The sequence below is a fragment of the Polyodon spathula genome, chromosome 45 (assembly GCF_017654505.1).
Source record: "Polyodon spathula isolate WHYD16114869_AA chromosome 45, ASM1765450v1, whole genome shotgun sequence".
NCBI classification, from domain to species: Eukaryota; Metazoa; Chordata; class Actinopteri; order Acipenseriformes; family Polyodontidae; genus Polyodon; species Polyodon spathula.
The window spans coordinates 1904290-1927099 of NC_054578.1; the positions used below are offsets into that span (position 1 = coordinate 1904290).

At 46.9% G+C, this 22810-nt stretch overlaps 4 protein-coding genes across 4 annotated transcripts in view; 2 read left to right on the forward strand and 2 right to left on the reverse strand.

The window, feature by feature from the left end:
- napsa (napsin A aspartic peptidase) overlaps positions 1 to 3277 on the reverse strand; it is a 9588-nt gene extending 6311 nt beyond the window's left edge. Inside the window, exons 1-3 of the mRNA XM_041237704.1 lie at positions 3061 to 3277; positions 1712 to 1868; positions 1174 to 1297 (exon numbers count right to left, since the gene is read on the reverse strand). Coding sequence (XP_041093638.1) covers positions 1174 to 1297; positions 1712 to 1868; positions 3061 to 3125 — 346 coding nt within the window. The 5' untranslated portion in view covers positions 3126 to 3277. The remainder of the gene's footprint in view (positions 1 to 1173; positions 1298 to 1711; positions 1869 to 3060) is intronic.
- A 700-nt stretch (positions 3278 to 3977) lies between these two features.
- On the forward strand, positions 3978 to 7710 carry LOC121305896 (histone-lysine N-methyltransferase PRDM9-like). Its single transcript, XM_041237549.1, has 6 exons — positions 3978 to 4271; positions 5632 to 5690; positions 5792 to 6075; positions 6316 to 6380; positions 7102 to 7259; positions 7562 to 7710. The coding sequence occupies exons 2-6, from the start codon at positions 5642 to 5644 to the stop codon at positions 7708 to 7710; spliced, it is 705 nt and encodes a 234-aa protein (XP_041093483.1). The 5' UTR covers positions 3978 to 4271; positions 5632 to 5641.
- Positions 7711 to 7771: 61 nt separating this feature from the next.
- On the forward strand, positions 7772 to 10551 carry LOC121305897 (E3 SUMO-protein ligase ZBED1-like). Its single transcript, XM_041237550.1, has 2 exons — positions 7772 to 8862; positions 9486 to 10551. Exons 1-2 carry the CDS (start codon positions 7772 to 7774, stop codon positions 10474 to 10476), a joined length of 2082 nt encoding a protein of 693 aa, XP_041093484.1. The 3' UTR covers positions 10477 to 10551.
- Positions 10552 to 14845: 4294 nt separating this feature from the next.
- On the reverse strand, positions 14846 to 21235 carry ccndx (cyclin Dx). The gene is made up of 4 exons (XM_041237551.1): positions 20859 to 21235; positions 20429 to 20666; positions 16388 to 16702; positions 14846 to 15330 (listed from the first exon to the last, which is right to left on the reverse strand). Exons 1-4 carry the CDS (start codon positions 21197 to 21199, stop codon positions 15166 to 15168), a joined length of 1059 nt encoding a protein of 352 aa, XP_041093485.1. The 5' UTR covers positions 21200 to 21235; the 3' UTR covers positions 14846 to 15165.
- Positions 21236 to 22810: the final 1575 nt, after the last annotated feature.

Here is a 22810-nt window from a genome sequence, read left to right on the forward strand (position 1 = left end):
CTCTCATTAGCGGTGATGCTGTGTGTGTCTCTCTCTCTCTCTCATTAGCGGTGACGCTGTGTGTGTCTCTCTCTCTCTCTCATTAGCGGTGACGCTGTGTGTGTCTCTGTGCCTCTCTCTCATTAGCAGTGACGCTGTGTGTGTCTCTCTCTCTCTCTCTCATTAGCAGTGACGCTGTGTGTGTCTCTCTCTCTCTCATTAGCAGTGACGCTGTGTGTGTCTCTCTCTCTCTCTCATTAGCAGTGACGCTGTGTGTGTCTCTCTCTCTCATTAGCAGTGACGCTGTGTGTGTCTCTCTCTCTCTCATTAGCAGTGACGCTGTGTGTGTCTCTCTCTCTCTCATTAGCAGTGACGCTGTGTGTGTCTCTCTCTCTCTCATTAGCAGTGACGCTGTGTGTGTCTCTCTCTCTCTCATTAGCAGTGACGCTGTGTGTGTCTCTGTGCCTCTCTCTCATTAGCAGTGACGCTGTGTGTGTCTCTCTCTCTCTCTCATTAGCGGTGACGCTGTGTGTGTCTCTCTCTCTCTCTCATTAGCGGTGACGCTGTGTGTCTCTCTCTCTCTCTCATTAGCAGTGACGCTGTGTGTGTCTCTCTCTCTCTCATTAGCGGTGACGCTGTGTGTGTCTCTCTCTCTCTCATTAGCAGTGACGCTGTGTGTGTCTCTCTCTCTCTCTCATTAGCGGTGACGCTGTGTGTGTCTCTCTCTCTCTCATTAGCAGTGACGCTGTGTGTGTCTCTCTCTCTCTCATTAGCAGTGACGCTGTGTGTGTCTCTCTCTCTCTCTCATTAGCAGTGACGCTGTGTGTCTCTCATAGTGAGAGCTCTGGGAGTCTAGGTGTTCGCCGGTGACGCTGTGTGTGTCTCTCTCTCTCTCTCATTAGCAGTGACGCTGTGTGTGTCTCTCTCTCTCTCTCTCATTAGCAGTGACGCTGTGTGTGTCTCTCTCTCTCTCATTAGCGCGCTGTGTGTGTCTCTCTCTCTCTCATTAGCGGTGACGCTGTGTGTGTCTCTGCGGTGACGCTGTGTGTGTCTCTGTGCCTCTCTCTCATTAGCGGTGACGCTGTGTGTGTCTCTCTCTCTCTCTCTCATTAGCGGTGACGCTGTGTGTGTCTCTGTGCCTCTCTCTCAGTGTCAGTGACTAAGGGGTGTCAGTGATTAAGGGGTGTCTCTTACAGCAGGCGAGGTTCAGGAAGGAACATTTTATCGAGGGAACCCAGAGATTCGATGATCCGGTGTCAAACACAACGCTGAAATTCTGAGGAGGGGATCCGATTCCAATGAGACCGAAATACTGAGCCTAAAACAAGAGACACAGAGACAGACACATCAATACACAGAGAGACACATCAATACACAGAGAGACACACAGAGAGAGAGAGACACAGAGAGACAGAGAGAGAGAGAGAGAGAGAGAGAGAGAGAGAGAGAGACACACAGAGAGACAGAGAGAGAGAGAGAGAGAGAGAGAGAGAGACACAAGAGAGAGAGAGAGAGAGAGAGAGAGAGAGAGAGACACCACACAGAGAGACACACAGAGAGACACATCAATACACAGAGACACACAGAGAGACACAGAGAGAGAGAGACACACATCACAGAGAGACACATCAATACACACAGAGACACAGAGAGAGAGACAAACAGAGTGAGACACACATCAATACACACACGCACACACTGACAGACGTGTTGAAATCGCTCCGGGACTCACGTCCATGAAGTTGGTGAGGCGTTCCGGGAGCGGGTCGGGGCTCCCCGCGCTTCTCAGTTCGGGGACCCCCTCTTCACCCCGGGCTTGCAGCTCCTGGACCGTCAGACCGCTGTCCACCAGAGAGCGCCGCAGAGTGCGAGTCTTCATTAACGGGACTCTAGAGGACAGGGACAGAGACACACACAGAGACAGAGACACAGAGACACACAGAGACACACAGACACACACAGACAGACACAGAGACACAGAGACACACACACAGAGACACACAGAGACACAGAGACACACACAGAGAGACAGAGACACAGAGACACACACAGACAGAGACAGAGACACAGAGACACACACAGAGACACAGAGACACACACACACACACACAGACACACACACAGACACACAGAGACACAGAGACACACACAGAGACACAGAGACAGAGACACACACACAGACAGACAGACACACACAGACAGACAGAGACACACACACACACAGACACACACACACACAGACAGACACAGAGACACAGACACACACACAGACACACACACAGACAGACAGACACATCTCTTTGTCAGGTCTGTGTGTCTCAGTCTGCTCAGTGTGTCACAAGGAATGGTCTGTGTCTCTGTGTGTGTGGTGTGTCTGTGTGTCTCTGTGTTTCTGTGTGAAGACACATGACAGAGTACATGTACGACAACAAGACACCACAGACTGGGAGAGAGCGCAGACCCTTTTAGTCTCTGACTCCTGTGAGAGAGTGTCTCTCACTTCTGTCTTGACCTTGTCTTGTGTGTCTGTATTTTTTCAAATAACACGAACCTTGAGGGGACGTCTGAGCTCTCCTTCTTTAAAAAGCTTTCAATGCATATATATATATATGAACATATATGAAAATACCAGAACGAGGAAGGAGGGAAACGCGTAGAGAGGGGAAGACAGAAAGAGGAAGAGACAACAAAGACAGAAAAAAGGAGAGAGGAGAGAGCGAGAGGAAAGAGAGGAGAGAGAGAGAGAGAGAGAGAGAGAGAGAGAGAGAGAGAGAGAGAGGAGAGGAGAGAGAGAGAGAGAGGAGAGAGGAGAGAGAGGAGAGAGAGAGGAGAGAGAGAGAGAGGAGAGAGAGAGAGAGAGGAGAGAGGAGAGAGAGAGGAGAGAGAGAGAGAGAGAGAGGAGGAGAGAGGAAAGGAGAGGAGAGGAGAGAGAGACAGAGAGAGGAGAGAGGAGAGAGAGAGAGGAGAGCTCTGCGACCTGCAGTTTCTGTGTTTTTTTAAAACAAACTCTTAAAATGTTTTTTTCTCTAAAAAAATAATAATACTAATAATAATTAAACTCGCGTCAGAGCTCGCATTTACCTGCCCAGCGCATCGCAGCACGCAAACAGCGCCACGACGAGGCAGCGCAATGCCGGAGCCTTCATCCCCTGCACGCCGAACACCTCTCGATCGATTGATAATCTATCGATATATTGATTGAAGCGATTCCCTGCCGCGCCCGGGCTGCCTGCAAAGCACACGCTTCCCGGCTCCGCTCGGCTCCGCTCGGCAATCTCCGCTGAGAAGCCGAGGGCGCCGCTCCCTCATTGGTGCGCTCCGGAGCGGCGATCCTGAGCTCCGCCGCTGATTGGCTGACGGGAAAACAAGCGGGTCAGGGACGGACAGGGCTTTAAAACCGCGGCATTGGGCTTATATTTCCACCCAGCCGCTTGGAATTGTAATAAAGTTAAGGTATATTATTATTATTATTATATTATTAAAAAAAAAACACGAGATAAATTAACCCTTTGGAAAAAGTGTCCCGCATTTAAAGCAGCGTGCAAATTCAGCGCGGAGGAAAAAAATAAAAACGTTTATTATTTATTATTATTATTATTATTATTATTATTATTATTATTATTATTATTGGTTCTGTAAAAAGTTCATTTAAAAAAAAAAATAAATAAATAAAAAAATAAAAAGCGACTCGATTATTTGTAGTTTTGATTTCTCGACGCCGCCGCTGCTCGGCTTACCCGTCAATCAACGCGGTCTCCTAGCTACGGCTGGGGGCGGGCTGTCATTGGCCCTCTCCGAGTTCGAGAGGCGGGCTGTCAGGCTGATGAAGGGAGCGGCTTGGGATTGGCCGAGCCGCCCCGGGGGGGAGGGCGCAGCGCCCTTTGCGATTGGCCGATCGCCCCTGTCGGTCAGCCGCAGCGTTCCAATCGATATGTCCAATCGGGGAGCGGCGGGGGGGCGGGGCTATGGTATCAGATTGTTTCCACTGTCGGGTGAGACAATGTTGCGAGTCCCCGTTTAGAACAGAGAAATATCTTTTTAAAATAAAGCACACCCCCCCCCCGGGGCGCACAGGGGGGGTCGCTTATCCGAGATAAACCCGAAAGGAAACTCAAGAGCGATCGATTAGAATCCGATATCGGCTTTCGATATCGATATCGGAGGAGCGTTCTGCAAGGGCAGGACTTCTCAGACCGCGGCCAAAAATAATAATAATAATAATAATAATAATAATAATAATAATTAATAATAATAAAGCGATTACTGTAGCGATTTCTCTTTCGGGTAAGCAGGTAAGTGCAAATCGATCTCAATCTGTTAATTAGTGATAATTAACACAGCTCGGCTCTAAGGGCGTGGTGTTTGCTAACAAAGCCAAAATCTGTCTCTATGCATCTATCTATCTACCGATTAATCGATCGCACACGTATGTGTATATTATTATTATTATTATTATTATTATTATTATTATTATTATTATAATAAAAGCAACCAACAAAATAATAATCTCGTCGGAAAGAAAACTCGATTAATCGCTATTAATATTATTTAAAAAAAAGCAATCTGCAGCCCTTGTTTTATTTACACGGTGTAGTGTTTGTGTGTGTGATACAAAACTGGCTATTGAAACTCAGGGGGGTGTCTGAATCGTGTTTGGTGTTGCTGTATAATATATTAAACTATGGCTATTGAAACTCAGGGGGGTGTCTGAATCGTGTTTGGTGTTGTTGTATAATATATTAAACTATGGCTATTGAAACTCAGGGGGGTGTCTGAATCGTGTTTGGTGTTGCTGTATAATATATTAAACTATGGCTATTGAAACTCAGGGGGGTGTCTGAATCGTGTTTGGTGTTGCTGTATAATATATTATGGCTATTGAAACTCAGGGGGGTGTCTGAATCGTGTTTGGTGTTGCTGTATAATATATTAAACTATGCTGTATAATATATAAAACTATGAAACTCAGGGGGGTGTCTGAATCGTGTTTGGTGTTGCTGTATAATATATTAAACTATGGCTATTGAAACTCAGGGGGGTGTCTGAATCGTGTTTGGTGTCGCTGTATAATATATTAAACTATGGCTATTGAAACTTGGGGTGTCTGAATCGTGTTTGGTGTTGCTGTATAATATATTAAACTATGGCTATTGAAACTCAGGGGGGTGTCTGAATCGTGTTTGGTGTTGCTGTAAATATATTAAACTATGGCTCTCAGGGGGGTGTCTGAATCGTGTTTGGTGTTGCTGTATAATATATTAAACTATGGCTATTGAAACTCAGGGGGGTGTCTGAATCGTGTTTGGTGTTGCTGTATAATATATTAAACTATGGCTATTGAAACTCAGGGGGGTGTCTGAATCGTGTTTGGTGTTGCTGTATAATATATTAAACTATGGCTATTGAAACTCAGGGGGGTGTCTGAATCGTGTTTGGTGTTGCTGTATAATATATTAAACTATGGCTATTGAAACTCAGGGGGGTGTCTGAATCGTGTTTGGTGTCGCTGTATAATATATTAAACTATGGCTCTGTCTGGAGAATCTGGAGGTCTGGCTGTGTGTCTCTGTCTGTGTCTGGCTGGCTGGCTGTGTGTCTGTCTCTCTGTCTCTGTGTGTGTGTGTCTTGCTGATGTTAGCTTCTTTATTTCAGCACATGAAAGATGCAATTCTCTGAAGACAGCTGCACCCAACCAGAAGATGAACTTCTGTGTGAGTGAATTTATTTATTTACACTGTGTGTGTGTGTGGCTCCTCTCTCTCATTATCAGTGACTCTCTCTCCTCTCCCCTCTCCCCCTCTCTCTCTCTCAGTTTGTGAAGACTGCCGGCTGTATTTTCGGGACTCCTGCCCTCACCACGGTGCCCCCACTTTCGTGAGTGACTCCCCCGTCCCGAATGAACCAACCTCGTCCCGGGCCATCCTCTCCCTCCCCGAGGGACTGGTGGTCCAGGAGAGGGGTCAGGGGGCGGGGGGCAGGGCCAGCAGCGTGGGGGTGTGGACCTCGATGACATCACTGGCCCCCGGTTGGATATTCGGCCCCTACGAGGGAGAGATCCTATTGGACAAGCAGGACTGCACTGTGTACTCCTGGGCGGTGAGTGTCAAGCTATGGTGTGAAGTGCGGTGTGATTAAAAACTACAGCTCCCAGCATGCCTCTGCACCAGCGCCAACAGTGAGGGATGCTGGGAGCTGTAGTTTGTGTTTTTGTCAGTGTTTAGTTCAGTGATATGAGAGACAGGGTTGGCCAGAGATATTAACTGATATAAGAGAGGGGTAGAATTTTTAAATTTTACAAATTAAATTAAGTTCAGTTTTTTCATTTCCTCTTCTTAGATTAAAGAGAACGGGTCTTATTTCTACATCGATGCCTCGGATGAATCAAAATCCAACTGGATGAGGTTAAAATATTATTGTACTTACCCTCTCTGTGCTTTACAATGCTTCCCTGTGCTTTACCAGACCTCTCTGTGCTTTACAATGCTTCCCTGTGCTTTACCAGACCTCTCTGTGCTTTACAATGCTTCCCTGTGCTTTACCAGACCTCTCTGTGCTTTACAATGCTTCCCTGTGCTTTACCAGACCTCTCTGTTTTTTACAATGCTTCCCTGTGCTTTACCAGACCTCTCTGTGCTTTACAATGCTTCCCTGTGCTTTACCAGACCTCTCTGTGCTTTACAATGCTTCCCTGTGCTTTACCAGACCTCTCTGTGCTTTACAATGCTTCCCTATGCTTTACCAGACCTCTCTGTGCTTTACAATGCTTCCCTATGCTTTACCAGACCTCTCTGTGCTTTACAATGCTTCCCTGTGCTTTACCAGACCTCTCTGTGCTTTACAATGCTTCCCTGTGCTTTACCAGACCTCTCTGTGCTTTACAATGCTTCCCTATGCTTTACCAGACCTCTCTGTGCTTTACAATGCTTCCCTATGCTTTACCAGACCTCTCTGTGCTTTACAATGCTTCCCTATGCTCTCTCTCTGTGCTTTACAATGCTTCCCTATGCTTTACCAGACCTCTCTGTGCTTTACAATGCTTCCCTATGCTTTACCAGACCTCTCTGTGGTTCTCTCAGGGTTTCCTCTCTGTTCCAGTCTCTCCGTTGCTGTGTGCTTTTTCAGGTATGTTTCCTGTGCCTCTAATGAAGAGGAGCACAACCTGACCGTGTTCCAGCTGCGCGGCCGGATCTATTACCGAGTCTCTCAGCCCATCGAGGCGGGGAAGGAGCTGCTGGTGTGGATCGGAGAGGAGTACGCGCGCACACTGGGGCTCAAACTGGGTGAGAGGGACACCGGGAGACACAGAGACAGACACACTGCGTCAGACACATTGACAAACTGAGATACAGACAGACAGACTGAGACACAGAGACACACACACAGACTGAGAGACAGACAGACGCACACAGAGACAGGTCTGCTGAGAGAGACGCTGAGACAGACACACACAGAGACAGGTCTGCTGAGAGAGACGCTGAGACAGACACACTAAACTCTCTGAATCGTGTTTGGTGCTGCATAATATGCAAAACTAACTCCTCCCTCCTCCCTCTTTCTCTCCCTCTCCCTCCTCCTCTCCCAGGCCAGCATTTCAAATACGAATTCGGCGAGAAGGAGCTGCTGATGAAGCTCTTCCAAGACCTGCAAGTGAAGCCCCTCCCCCCTCCCCCTCGAGAGCTCCCCCTGGTCCACCTGAGGCCGCCCCCAAAACCATCCGCCCACTCCCGGTAGCCCTCCCACCACCACCACCCATTCCTCATCCAGACCCCACACGGGGTGATAGGTAAACAGTATGCTGTCACCTGTGATATCAACCATCATCCAAGCGCAGAAAGCCAGCTATCAAAATGGGAGCGCAACGGAGAATGACGCCACGGGGGGGACTAGCGCGGGGTACCCCTTTTTAGAAGGCACTCAGGACTTGGTCAGCCTGGGACGGGCCCAGAGCCGGTACTGGACCTTTTTCGGGTTTCAGGGCGACTCTTACGGGCGCATCGTGGACAAGACAAAGATCATCTGCAAGCTGTGTGCGGTCCGGCTGTCGTACAGTGGAAACACCACCAACCTGAGGCAGCATCTGATCTACAAGCACCGTGCGGAATACAACCAGCTGGTTGGGGCGCAGTCCGCTCTGCCTCCCCCTCTGAAAAAGCCCTTGGAGGCCCCTCTCCCACTCCCGGCTCAGGCCACCAACCCCAACGCTAACGGGATGCCTCCCAAACCCGGGGGCCCCTCTCTGCACCATCGGGTCACCCAAGCGGTCGCGGAATTCCTCGTGCGGGACCTCCTGCCCTTGGAGACAGTCCGAGGAGAAGGCTTCCTGCAGATGATGTCCGCCCTGGAGCCTGCTTACCAGGTCCCCCGGCCCCACAGCCTGGCCCAGACGGTCCTGCGGGAGGCCCGCTCGCGGGGGCGGCTCGCCCACCTGCGGGATTTGGAGGCTCTGCCGGGATGCTACGCTCTGAGCCTGGATCTGTGGGAGCATCGGCAGGCCGGCTCTCGCCTGACCCTCCTGGCTCACTTCGTGGACGACTCCTTCCGCTACCACAACCTGGTCCTGGGCACCGGCCCGGCGTGCCGCGGCGAGAGGCTGAGGGAGGCGGCCCGGGAGTGGGGGGCCGGGCACCCCAGTTTTGTGGTGGAGGGCTCTGCGGGCGTGGAAGGCAGCGTCGCCCTCTTGTCGTCGCCGCTGCTGCCCGGCGGGTGGCGCGGGGTGCCCTGCGCGGGGCAGGTGTTCAGGGGGTGTGTGGAGGCGGTCCTGGCCCGGGAGGACGTGTCCAGGGCGGTGGGGAGGAGTCGAGTGATGGCACGCAGGCTGTTGGCGTCTCCGATTGAAGCCGTGCAGTTCAGAGGGAGGGAGCCTTTCCTCAGAGAGAAGCTGAGGTGAGAGGCGGGCGGTGTGGTTTTGTTTTTTGTTCTCTCTCCTCTCTCTCTCTCTCTCTCTCTCTCTCTCTCTCTCTCTCTCTCTCTCTCTCTTTCTCTCTCTCTGTATTAACAGCACAGCAATCTCTCTCCCTGCCTGGCTCTCTCTCTGCCTCTCTGAAATTGATGACAGATGTTTTTGTTTTGTATTGTCTGTCAGTGTGTGTGTGTGTGTGTGTGTGTGTGTGTGTGTGTGTGTGTGTGTGTCTCTCTCTGCTGCTTTAATGAAGCTAAACTCTTTTCAGAGTGTAATAAACTAACATAGACACCAAGAAGGGATTATATTGTAGCTTCAAACTGAACAGGATTGTGGGGCTCTGTGTGTCTGTCTATTTATCTACCTGTCTATCTGTCTGTCTATCTATCTACATACCCCTGTCCTATCTATATCTATCTGTCTGTCTCTCTGTCTATCTGTCCTATTTAGCTGCCTGTCTTTATCTGTCTATCTATCTACATAGCTCTGTCCTATCTAGCTATCTTATATCTGTCTGTCTGTCTGTCTGTCTGTCTGTCTCTCTGTCCGTGTCTCTCTCTCTCAGTGATGATTGATTCCACTCACCCGTTCTTGTGTGTGTTTTCAGGTCTCTCTCCCTGGAGGGCGCTCAGTGGCACAGCTTCCAGGCTCTCGCTCAGTGCCTCTCGGAGCACCGGCTCCTGCTGTCCAGCCTGCGGGAGATAGGGGGCGCCGACGAGCACCAGGACCAGGAGGAGGAGGGAGCGGTGTGGGGCTGCGGTTTGGACTCCCAGGACTGGGACCTCCTGCGCGACCTGGGGGACGTCCTGAAGCCCCTGGCGGTCGCTTCGGCCACGCTGGCGGCCGACCGCTTCTCCAGCCTGTCCCTGGTCAAGCCTCTGCTCACCAGCCTGGTCTACAGGCACCTCGCCCCAGCTGAGGCGGACTCCCGGTTCACCTCGGAGGCGAAAGCCTCTCTCCGGGAGGGGCTGGCCGGCTCTTACAGCGACCCCCAGGTCAACCGGACCCTGAACCTGGCCTGCGCGCTGGACCCCAGATTCAGAGGTTTGGACTTCCTCAGCCAGGCCGATCGGGTGGAGACCTTTGACCTTCTGAAGAGGGAGGCGTCCGAGCTGGGAAAAGGAGGCGACGGGGCGGAACAGGAGAGGGGCGGAGAAACCCGGGACGACGCCCCGCCCGCTCCCAAAAAACCCAAGCCCTCTGGCTCCGGGATCGAGTTCCTCCTGGGGGATCTGTGCAGCGTCAGGAGCGGCCTGGGGGGCTCCGCCCGCCAGCAGGCCGAGCAGGAGATCGGCAGCTTTCAGACCAGCGAGGCGTCCTCCCTCTGCCAGGAGCCCTTGAACTGGTGGAAAGTCCACCGCTCCCAGTATCCCTTGCTGGCCAGGGCGGCGCGGAAGTTCCTGGCCGTCCCGGCGACGGCCGTCCCGGCAGATTGGGTGTTCACGGAAAAAGGGGGCGGGGTCTACCGGAAGAGGGCGGGGCTCTCTCCAGAACACATTGACTTGATGGTTTTCCTGCACGGCAATAATTATTCAGTGGAGTTTAGCGATGACAGTAATAATAATACTGTCAATAATATCAGTAGTAAGAAGGACTGATCTTTAAAATCCATTCTCTCACCTCTTATTAGCTTTATTAACAGGATCACTGACCCCTCCCTTTAAAGGAGCGCTGCCCATCTTTAAAATCCATTCTCTCACCTCTTATTAGCTTTATTAACAGGATCACTGGCCCCTCCCTTTAAAGGAGCGCTGCCCATCTTTAAAATCCATTCTCTCACCTCTTATTAGCTTTATTAACAGGATCACTGACCCCTCCCTTTAAAGGAGCGCTGACCATCTTTAAAATCCATTCTCTCACCTCTTATTAGCTTTATTAACAGGATCACTGACCCCTCCCTTTAAAGGAGCGCTGACCATCTTTAAAATCCATTCTCTCACCTCTTATTAGCTTTATTAACAGGATCACTGACCCCTCCCTTTAAAGGAGCGCTGACCATCTTTAAAATCCATTCTCTGTAAATATAAATTCTAATGTACAGAAAGGGATCTACTGATTTAAAAAAATGAAATACTCATTCCTATTTAAAAAAAAATAAATCAGTATTTTAAATCTGTTGAATTGTCTTCTTTTTCTTAGTAATATTACCAAAACAGAGCTGCCCGTAGTGACGGACAGGTGAACGAGCCAGTCGGAGCCCGCGGAGACGCTGAACACCCGCCCCTGTTCTTTTTAAAGGACCAGTCCGTGCCGAATCTCTCTCTCTCTTTCTCTCTCTGCTCACACCAGCACAGAGCAGAGGGAGGCTGTGCAGAGAGTGGAAGAGCCTCCCTCTCTCTTAAAGCTGAATTCCCTTCACTGAAGTATATTATTATTATTATTAATATTGCAATGATCAGGAGGCAGGAGTTTGAGCAGGGTTACAAACTCACACTAGCCCTGCTGCTGCACCCAGTCCTGGGGTTCAGAGCTCCCCTCAATGAAGTCTAGTATTATTAATATTGCAATGATCAGGAGCCAGGAGTTTGAGCAGGGTTACCCACACTAGCCCTGCTTAACCCAGTCCTGGGGTTCAGAACTCCCCTCAATGAAGTCTAGTATTATTAATATTGCAATGATCAGGAGGCAGGAGTTTGAGCAGGGTTACAAACTCACACTAGCCCTGCTGCTGCTGCACCCAGTCCTGGGGTTCAGAGCTCCCCTCAATGAAGTCTAGTATTATTAATATTGCAATGATCAGGAGGCAGGAGTTTGAGCAGGGTTACAAACTCACACTAGCCCTGCTGCTGCTGCACCCAGTCCTGGGGTTCAGAGCTCCCCTCAATGAAGTCTAGTATTATTAATATTGCAATGATCAGGGTTAGGCAGGAGTTTGAGCAGGGTTATTAAACTCACACTAGCCCTGCTGCCGTGCTGCTGCTGCTGCACCCAGTCCTGGGGTTCAGAACTCCCCTCAATGAAGTCTAGTATTATTAATTATATTGCAATGATCAGGAGCCAGGAGTTTGAGCAGGGTTACAAACTCACACTAGCCCTGCTGCTGCTGCACCCAGTCCTGGGGTTCAGAGCTCCCCTCAATGAAGTAATTATTATTAATATTGCAATGATCAGGAGCCAGGAGTTTGAGCAGGGTTAGCTCACACTAGCCCTGCTGCTGCTGCACCCAGTCCTGGGGTTCAGAGCTCCCCTCAATGAAGTCTATTATTATTAATATTGCAATGATCAGGAGCCAGGAGTTTGAGCAGGGTTAGAAACTCACACTAGCCCTGCTGCTGCTGCACCCAGTCCTGGGGTTCAGAGCTCCCCTCAATGAAGTCTATTATTATTAATATTGCAATGATCAGGAGCCAGGAGTTTGAGCAGGGTTACAAACTCACACTAGCCCTGCTGCTGCTGCACCCAGTCCTGGGGTTCAGAGCTCCCCTCAATGAAGTCTAGTATTATTAATATTGCAATGATCAGGAGCCAGGAGTTTGAGCAGGGTTAGAAACTCACACTAGCCCTGCTGCTGCTGCACCCAGTCCTGGGGTTCAGAGCTCCCCTCAATGAAGTCTAGTATTATTAATATTGCAATGATCAGGAGCCAGGAGTTTGAGCAGGGTTACAAACTCACACTAGCCCTGCTGCTGCTGCACCCAGTCCTGGGGTTCAGAGCTCCCCTCAATGAAGTCTAGTATTATTAATATTGCAATGATCAGGAGCCAGGAGTTTGAGCAGGGTTACAAACTCACACTAGCCCTGCTGCTGCTGCACCCAGTCCTGGGGTTCAGAGCTCCCCTCAATGAAGTCTATTATTATTAATATTGCAATGATCAGGAGCCAGGAGTTTGAGCAGGGTTACAAACTCACACTAGCCCTGCTGCTGCTGCACCCAGTCCTGGGGTTCAGAGCTCCCCTCAATGAAGTCTAGTATTATTAATATTGCAATGATCAGGAGGCAGGAGTTTGAGCAGGGTTAGAAACTCACACTAGCCCTGCTGCTGCTGCACCCAGTCCTGGGGTTCAGAGCTCCCCTCAATGAAGTCTATTATTATTAATATTGCAATGATCAGGAGGCAGGAGTTTGAGCAGGGTTAGAAACTCACACTAGCCCTGCTGCTGCTGCACCCAGTCCTGGGGTTCAGAGCTCCCCTCAATGAAGTCTAGTATTATTAATATTTGAAATGATCAGGAGCCAGGAGTTTGAGCAGGGTTAGAAACTCACACTAGCCCTGCTGCTGCTGCACCCAGTCCTGGGGTTCAGAGCTCCCCTCAATGAAGTCTAGTATTATTAATATTGCAATGATCAGGAGCCAGGAGTTTGAGCAGGGTTAGAAACTCACACTAGCCCTGCTGCTGCTGCACCCAGTCCTGGGGTTCAGAGCTCCCCTCAATGAAGTCTAGTATTATTATTATTATATTGCAATGATCAGGAGGCAGGAGTTTGAGCAGGGTTAGAAACTCACACTAGCCCTGCTGCTGCTGCACCCAGTCCTGGGGTTCAGAGCTCCCCTCAATGAAGTCTAGTATTATTAATATTGCAATGATCAGGAGGCAGGAGTTTGAGCAGGGTTAGTTTGTTTGTTTGTTTATAATATATTTACTGTTCGCCATGGTGTTAAAAAGCATAACAGCATCATTCTCTGTGTCTTTCTGGTTACGTTTATTAATTTAAAAAAGGAGAAGATTTACAGACACAAATACAATTTCAGTAAAAAGTAATTTTATTTAAAATATTTATATAAAAACTACAATAATTATACAAAGAGCACCCAGATAACACCTTGTTCAATTATAAATAATAATAATAACAAATAATAAATACATTTTAATTAATAAATGACCATTAAAACATGTTTAATTAAATAACGATGGTAATAAATAAATAAATAAAAACATAGACTTCAATAATTACAATTAATTAATAGAAATAATTAAAAATAAATAGAGGAAAGAAATTTAAAAAATCTCATGGATAAAAGTTCACAAAAACATAGATGTTAATCAATCAATCAATCAATCAATAGATAAATCAACCAATACATTTGCAAAGCACAGAGAGGTCTGGTAAAGCACAGGGAAGCATTGTAAAGCACAGAGAGGTCTGGTAAAGCATAGGGAAGCATTGTAAAGCACAGAGAGGTCTGGTAAAGCATAGGGAAGCATTGTAAAGCACAGAGAGGTCTGGTAAAGCATAGGGAAGCATTGTAAAGCACAGAGAGGTCTGGTAAAGCATAGGGAAGCATTGTAAAGCACAGAGAGGTCTGGTAAAGCATAGGGAAGCATTGTAAAGCACAGAGAGGTCTGGTAAAGCATAGGGAAGCATTGTAAAGCACAGAGAGGTCTGGTAAAGCATAGGGAAGCATTGTAAAGCACAGAGAGGTCTGGTAAAGCACAGGGAAGCATTGTAAAGCACAGAGAGGTCTGGTAAAGCACAGGGAAGCATTGTAAAGCACAGAGAGGTTGTAAAGCACAGAGAGGTCTGGTATGGCCATTTACTTGAACCAACCATGTATTAATACTTGTTTAGATATATATATTGTTTTGATTATAATAATTATACATAATAATAATAATAATAATAATAATAATAATAATAATAAATTCATTTCTCCAGATATTTTAAATGCATTTCATCTCAGTATTAAAACAAAAAAACCCTTTTTTTTTTTTTTTATATAAAAGAATTTTTGGAGTATATTTATTTATATAAAAAAATATAAATTAGTATTTTTTTTTTAAAAAGTTATCCTAAAAATAAACCCTATCCTCAAAGCACTGCAGTTTTAAATATATATATCTATATATATATATATATATATATATATCATGACTACAGCTCCAGCATGCCTCTGCACCCGCAGCCATGGCGAGGGATGCTGGGCGACATCAAGAAATTATGCTACACTAGATACAGCTCCTAGTTTGGGGCTCTAACCTCTTCACGTGAGTCAGCTTTGCTGAAACTAAACTGAGTCCAGTCAATGTAAAGAAAGATTCATAGAGACACAGTGAACCGGGGCAGCCCTGGCTATAGGACTGCAGCTCCCAGCATGCCTCTGCACTAGCGGGCCCTGGCGAGGGATGCTGGGAGCTGTAGTTCTTTATGCTGCTGGTCTCAGCTCACAAACAGACCTCTATCACAGCTATGGGCATATTGAATATTGAATTTGACTCGGCTTTGTAGTTTTTCCAGAGATAGACAGACAGACAGACAGACAGACAGGACACACACTGAGATATTTACACAGGAGGCTCACTGGGAAGTGTGGAAGGACAGGGAGGTGGGAGACTTGGGTTCCAGCGCCTCAAAGGCTGATGTCTCTGAAGTCGGTCGGTGTTGTTGATCTCTCCACCTCCTCCGTCACCTCGTTTTTCCCTTCCCTCTCTCCTCTCCTCCTCCTCCTCTCTCCGGTTTTTATTCTCTCGCTCAGCGTGGCTTCGATCAGTCCGGAGCACAAAACCAAGATCTCCTGGAGAGAGAGTGGAGAGAGGAGAGGAGAGGAGAGGAGAGAAGAGAAGAGAGAGGAGGAGAGAGAAGAGAGAGAGAGGAGAGAGAGAGAGAGAGGAGAGAGAGAGGAGAGAGAAGAGAGAGAGGAGAGAGAGAGGAATAGAGAGAGGAGGAGGAGAGAGAGAAAGAGGAGAGGAGAGAAGAGAGAGAGAGAGGAGAGAGGAGAGGAGAGAGGAGAGGAGAGAGGAGGGGAGAGAGGAGAGAGAGGAGAGAGAAGAGAGAGAGGAGAGGAGAGACGGGGAGAGAGGAGAGAGAGGGGAGAGGAGAGAGAGAGAGAGAGAGAGAGAGGAGAGGGGAGACGAGGGGATGACAGGAGAGAGGAGGATGAGAAAGAGAGAGGGAGTCCTCCTCTCCGCCTTCTTCTCGTCTCTTACTCTTCTCTACTCTCCTCTCTCTCTCCAACTCCTGTCTGAGAGGGTGAAGGTCTTCCCATTTGAGAGTGTGTGAGAGAGTGAGAGAGTGAGAGTGAGAGTGAGAGTGTCTGTGTGAGAGAGAGTGAGAGAGAGGAGAGAGAGGAGAGGAGAGGGAGGAGAGAGAGAGAGAGGGGGAGGAGAGGAGAGAGAGAGAGAGAGGTGTGTGTGCTCTACCACCATTCACTTCAAACTGAACAGGGACTGCCTGGGGCTCTTGTGTGTGTGTGTGGGTTTGTGTGTGTGTGTTGTGTGTTGTGTGTGTGTGTGTGTGGTGTGTGTGTGTGTGTGTGTGTGTGTGTGTGTGTGTGTGTGTGTGTCTGTGTGTGTGTGTGTGTGTGTGTGTGTGTGTGTGTGTGTGTGTGTGTGTGTGTGTGTGTGTGTGTGTGTGTGTGTGTGTGTGTGTGTGTGTGTGTGTGTGTGTGTGTGTGTGTGTGTGTGTGTGTGTGTGTGTGTGTGTGTGTGTGTGTGTGTGTGTGTGTGGGGGTGTGTGTGTGTGTGTGTGTCTGTGTGTGTGTGTGTGTGTGTGTGTGTGTGTCTGCAGCTTTAACGAAACTAAAATGACTTCTAAGTTACTGTTCAACAAAAATTAACAAATTATACACTTACAGGATCTGTGTTAATCAGACAGGCAAGTTGAATGGACAGCCCCAGCTCGGTTGAAGGACCCCTCCTGGAGGCCAACCCTTTTAGGGCGGAGCTTAGACAGGAGGCGGCGACAATTGAGGGGGGCGTGGCCAGGAAGGTGACGTCACTGACGCAGAGGGTGATGAGGGTCTGGCAATGTTTCCTGATCAAAGATCCATATTCATCCTCTCCGTCCGTGGAGAGACCTACAGCAGACAGGAAATGAGGTAGGAAGTCCTGCGGGGTGACCCCGGCAACGTCCCATCCCAGTTTAGTGAGGACCATTCGCTCCATGTCCTGAGACAAAAAAAAAAATACATTTTAATCTTCCAAACCAGAAGAGACTGAGAGAGAAAGTCAAGTTAGCAGAGAAACGTTTTAATGCCTTCGTCACCCCAGAACTGCACTGGATCAGAAACTCCAAACCAGAAGAGACTGAGAGAGAAAGTCAAGTTGCAGAGAAACGTTTTAATGCCTTCGTCACCCAGAACTGCACTGGATCAGAAACTCCAAACCAGAAGAGACTGAGAGAGAAAGTCAAGTTAGCAGAGAAACGTTTTAATGCCTTCGTCACCCAGAACTGCACTGGATCAGAAACTCCAAACCAGAAGAGACTGAGAGAGAAAGTCAAGTTAGCAGAGAAACGTTTTAATGCCTTCGTCATCCCAGAACTGCACTGGATCAGAAACTCCAAACCAGAAGAGACTGAGAGAGAAAGTCAAGTTAGCAGAGAAACGTTTTAATGCCTTCGTCACCCAGAACTGCACTGGATCAGAAACTCCAAACCAGAAGAGACTGAGAGAGAAAGTCAAGTTAGCAGAGAAACGTTTTAATGCCTTCGTCATCCCAGAACTGCACTGGATCAGAAACTCCAAACCAGAAGAGACTGAGAGAGAAAGTCAAGTTAGCAGAGAAACGTTTTAATGCCTTCGTCATATGAGAACTGCACTGGATACAAACTCCAAACCAGAAGAGACTGAGAGATCAAGTCACTCTATAACACAGAGATCAATACACTATAATAGAGATCAATACACTATAATAGAGATCAATGCACTGTATTAGAGATCAATGCAGTATAATAGAGATCAATGCAGTATAATAGAGATCAATGCACTTTATTAGAGATCAGTGCAGTGTAATAGAGATCAATGCAGTATAATAGAGATCAATGCACTTTATTAGAGATCAGTGCAGTGTAATAAAGATCAATGCAGTGTAACAGAGATCAGTGCAGTGTAATAGAGATCAGTGCAGTGTAATAGAGATCAGTGCAGTGTAATAGAGATCAGTGCAGTGTAATAGAGATCAGTGCAGTGTAATATAGATCAGTGCAGTGTAATAGAGATCAGTGCAGTGTAATAGAGATCAGTGCAGTATAATATAGATCAGTGCAGTGTAATATAGATCAGTGCACGTAATAGAGATCAGTGCAGTGTAATAGAGATCAGTGCAGTGTAATAGAGATCAGTGCAGTGTAATAGAGATCAGTGCTAATGTAATATAGATCAGTGCAGTGTAATAGAGATCAGTGCAGTATAATAGAGATCAGTGCAGTGTAATAGAGATCAGTGCAGTGTAATAGAGATCAGTGCTCTGTAATAGAGATCAGTGCTCTGTAATAGAGATCAGTGCAGTGTAATAGAGATCAGTGCAGTGTAATAGAGATCAGTGCTCTGTAATAGAGATCAGTGCAGTGTAATAGAGATCAGTGCAGTATAATAGAGATCAGTGCAGTGTAATAGAGATCAGTGCAGTGTAATAGAGATCAGTGCAGTGTAATAGAGATCAGTGCTATATAATAGAGATCAGTGCAGTGTAATAGAGATCAGTGCAGTGTAATAGAGATCAGTGCAGTATAATAGAGATCAGTGCAGTATAATAGAGATCAGTGCAGTATAATAGAGATCAGTGCAGTGTAATAGAGATCAGTGCAGTATAATATAGATCAGTGCAGTGTAATAGAGATCAGTGCAGTAGAGATCAGTGCAGTGTAATAGAGATCAGTGCAGTATAATAGAGATCAGTGCAGTGTAATAGAGATCAGTGCAGTATAATATAGATCAGTGCAGTGTAATAGAGATCAGTGCAGTATAATATAGATCAGTGCAGTGTAATAGAGATCAGTGCTGTATAATAGAGATCAGTGCAGTGTAATAGAGATCAGTGCAGTGTAATAGAGATCAGTGCTATATAATATAGATCAGTGCAGTGTAATATAGATCAGTGCTGTGTAATAGAGATCAGTGCTGTGTAATATAGATCAGTGCAGTGTAATATAGATCAGTGCTGTGTAATAGAGATCAGTGCTGTATAATATAGATCAGTGCAGTGTAATAGAGATCAGTGCTATATAATATAGATCAGTACAGTGTAATAGAGATCAGTGCTATATAATATAGATCAGTGCAGTGTAATAGAGATCAGTGCAGTGTAATAGAGATCAGTGCAGTGTAATATAGATCAGTGCAGTGTAATATAGATCAGTGCTATGTAATAGAGATCAGTGCAGTGTAATAGAGATCAGTGCAGTGTAATAGAGATCAGTGCAGTGTAATAGAGATCAGTGCAGTGTAATAGAGATCAGTGCTATATAATATAGATCAGTGCAGTGTAATAGAGATCAGTGCTGTATAATAGAGATCAGTGCAGTGTAATAGAGATCAGTGCTATATAATATTGATCAGTGCAGTGTAATAGAGATCAGTGCTATATAATATAGATCAGTGCAGTGTAATAGAGATCAGTGCAGTATAATATAGATCAGTGCAGTGTAATAGAGATCAGTGCTATATAATATAGATCAGTGCAGTGTAATAGAGATCAGTGCTATATAATATAGATCAGTGCAGTGTAATAGAGATCAGTGCATGCTATATAGATCAGTAATAGATCAGTGCAGTGTAATAGAGATCAGTGCTATATAATATAGATCAGTGCAGTGTAATAGAGATCAGTGCTATATAATATAGATCAGTGCAGTGTAATAGAGATCAGTGCTATATAATATTGATCAGTGCAGTGTAATAGAGATAGATATAGTAATATGTGATAGGAATCAAGTACAGTGTAATAGAGATCAGTGCTATTCTAATATAGCTCAGTGCAGTTGTAATAGAGATCAGTAGCTATAATATTGTCAGTACAGTGTAATAGAGATCAGTGCATCGCTATTATGCAGTGATCGTAGGTCACGTATATCAGTGATCAGTGGTAAACACAGATATCGTACTCTATCAGATGCATTGTAATAGAGTCAGTTGCAGTGTGGTAATAGAGATCTCAGTGCAGTGTACAATAGAGATCAGTGTCCGTATAATTATTGACAGTGTATAATAATACGATCAGTTAGTGTAATAGAGACGATCTACATCACTAGATCAGTGTAATAGAGATCAGTGCTATTATAATATATGATCACGTCCACAATATATTGATCAGTACGTAATAGTTGCTCAGTCACTATATAATATTGATCAGTGCCAGTGTATAGAGATCCAGTCATATAATATTGATCTCAGTGGGTGTGTAATTAGACTAGTATGATTGGATATTATATATAATATTGATCAGTGCAGTGTAATAGAGATCAGTGCTATATAATATAGATCAGTGCAGTGTAATAGAGATCAGTGCAGTGTAATAGAGATCAGTGCTATATAATATTGATCAGTGCAGTGTAATAGAGATCAGTGCAGTGTAATAGAGATCAGTGCAGTATAATATAGATCAGTGCAGTGTAATAGAGATCAGTGCTGTATAATAGAGATCAGTGCAGTATAATATAGATCAGTGCAGTGTAATATAGATCAGTGCTGTGTAATAGAGATCAGTGCAGTGTAATATAGATCAGTGCAGTGTAATAGAGATCAGTGCTGTATAATATAGATCAGTGCAGTGTAATAGAGATCAGTGCTATATAATATAGATCAGTGCAGTGTAATAGAGATCAGTGCTGTGTAATAGATCAGATAGAGATCAGTGCTGTGTAACACAGAGATGCCGGCGCTGTGGGTCTCTTACCCGCAGGTCGTGCGCGGTGAAGGCGCGGTCGGAGCAGCGGGACAGGCTGTCGGCGGGGAGCGCGTCGCTCTGCCGGAGCTTGGAGGCGAGGAAGAGGCACGCCGCTCCGAGCAGCTGCAGTCGGGACTTCTGCATCGGAACCAGGGAGAGGAACCGGTCCAAAAGACTGAGGGCCAACGCGAAGACCTCCTCCGGGCAAGCGTGCTCACCGCACAGCTGCAGGGATCGTGATAATAATAATAATAATAACAATAACAATAAAACAAAACATATACATTCAATTAATAATAATGTTGTTGTCGTATAATAATAATAATAATAATAATAATAATAATAATAATAATAATAATTCAACTACACAATTCTTGATAACAAAAAAAACTACAGTTCCCAGCATGCCCGCCCATTGGGGCTCACGCTAGAGGCTCACGGGAGTTGTAGTTGTTTTCCCGCAGCTTCAGCCAGAGCTCTTGTGCGTGCTCGGCACCCCCGATGCTGGACCCTCAGCTTGATGCGCTGTGATCCGAACCGGCTGCACCCCGGTTCATTATTACAAGCGGGTCGCCTCACCTCCAACAGCCAGCCCGCCAGCACGCCTCTCATCGGCGGCTGCACGCCGGTCTGCACCTCGCTGAAGTAGAGCGGAGACGGCAGGTAGCGCTCTTCGGACCGGAGGAGCGAGTCCAGAGCCCGCCGGCCGCTGAGAGCCGGGTCGAGCGGGGCTCGGAGAGGGAGCGGGTCCGATTCACCGCACCACAGAAGAGAGTCCATACTGAACCGAAACGGACCGGACCAGAGAGAGAGAGGAGAAGAGAGAGAGAGAGAGGAGAGAGGAGAGGAGAGGAGAGAGGAGAGGAGAGAGAGAGAGAGGAGAGAGAGGAGAGAGAGAGAGAAGGAGAGGAGAGAGGAGAGAGGAGAGAGAGAGAGGAGGAGAGAGAGAGAGAGAGGAGAGAGAGGAGAGGAGAGAGAGAGAGAAGAGGAGAGAGAGAGAGAGGGAGGGAGAGAGGAGAAGAGGAGAGAGAGGAGAGAGAGAGAGGAGAGAGAGAGAGAGAGAGAGAGGAGAGAGAGAGAGGAGAGAGAGAGAGAGAGGAGAGAGAGAGAGAGAGAGAGAGAGAGAGAGAGAGAGAGAGAGAGAGAGAGAGGAGAGAGAGAGAGAGAGAGAGGAGGAGAGAGAGAAAGTAGTGAGAGGAGGGAAGAGAGATGGCGAGCCCGCGACTGAACGAGGGAGACGAGGAAGAGGAGCTCTCTCTCAGATCTTCTATCTCTCTCGGGGGAGAGGCGATGAGATAAGGCGATGAGCTATCAGGAGCTAGCTATGAGGAGAGAGAGAGAGAGGAGAGGAGAGAGAGAGAGGAGAGAGAGGAGAGAGAGAGAGAGAGAGAGAGAGAGAGAGAGGAGAGAAGAGAGAGAGAGAGAGAGAGAGAAGAGAGAGAGAGAGAGGAGAGGAGGAGGAGAGAGGCGTGGACGAGCAGATTTCAGAGAGAGAGGAGAGAGAAGAGAGAGAGAGAGAGAGAGAGGAGAGGAGAGAGAGAGAGAGAGAGAGAGAGAGAGAGAGAGAGGAGAGAGAGAGAGAGAGGAGAGAGAGATAGAGGAGAGGAGAGATAGAGAGAGGAGAGAGAGAGAGAGAGAGAGAGATGGAGAAGAGAGAGAGAGGAGGAGAGAAGTGTCAGCAAACTTATAAAGGTATAAATTTTATGTAATTTTGTTTAAACATCTTGTTGTATCAGTAAATTTAGAGGAACGTTCCGGGATTGTGTTTGTGTCTGTGTGTCTGTGTGTCTGTGTCTGTGTGTCTGTGTCTGAGTGTCTGTGTCTGGCTATCCTACAGGTCGTTTTAATCTAATCTAATTTATTGTCCAAAACTTTCTCTTTTTATACCTCACAGACTCCTCCCCCTGCGCCCCTATTGGCTACAGAAAGTGTGCCTGAGATTCCAGAATCGCAACAATGAAAGATATGTTAATGAGTATCGTCTTCGACGTCATTTATACATTCCCAGTGCAAGGTCTGTACAACCAGGCTGGATCTCATCAATATCAGGGTCTAGCGCTGTGTATTATAAAGACATTTCAGAGGGCTGGATCTCATCAATATCAGGGTCTAGCGCTGTATATTATAAAGACATTTCAGAGGGCTGTGTCTCATCAATATCAGGGTCTAGCGCTGTATATTATAAAGACATTTCAGAGGGCTGGATCTCATCAATATCAGGGTCTAGCGCTGTATATTATAAAGACATTTCAGAGGGCTGGATCTCATCAATATCAGGGTCTAGCGCTGTATATTATAAAGACATTTCAGAGGGCTGGATCTCATCAATATCAGGGTCTAGCGCTGTATATTATAAAGACATTTCAGAGGGCTGGATCTCATCAATATCAG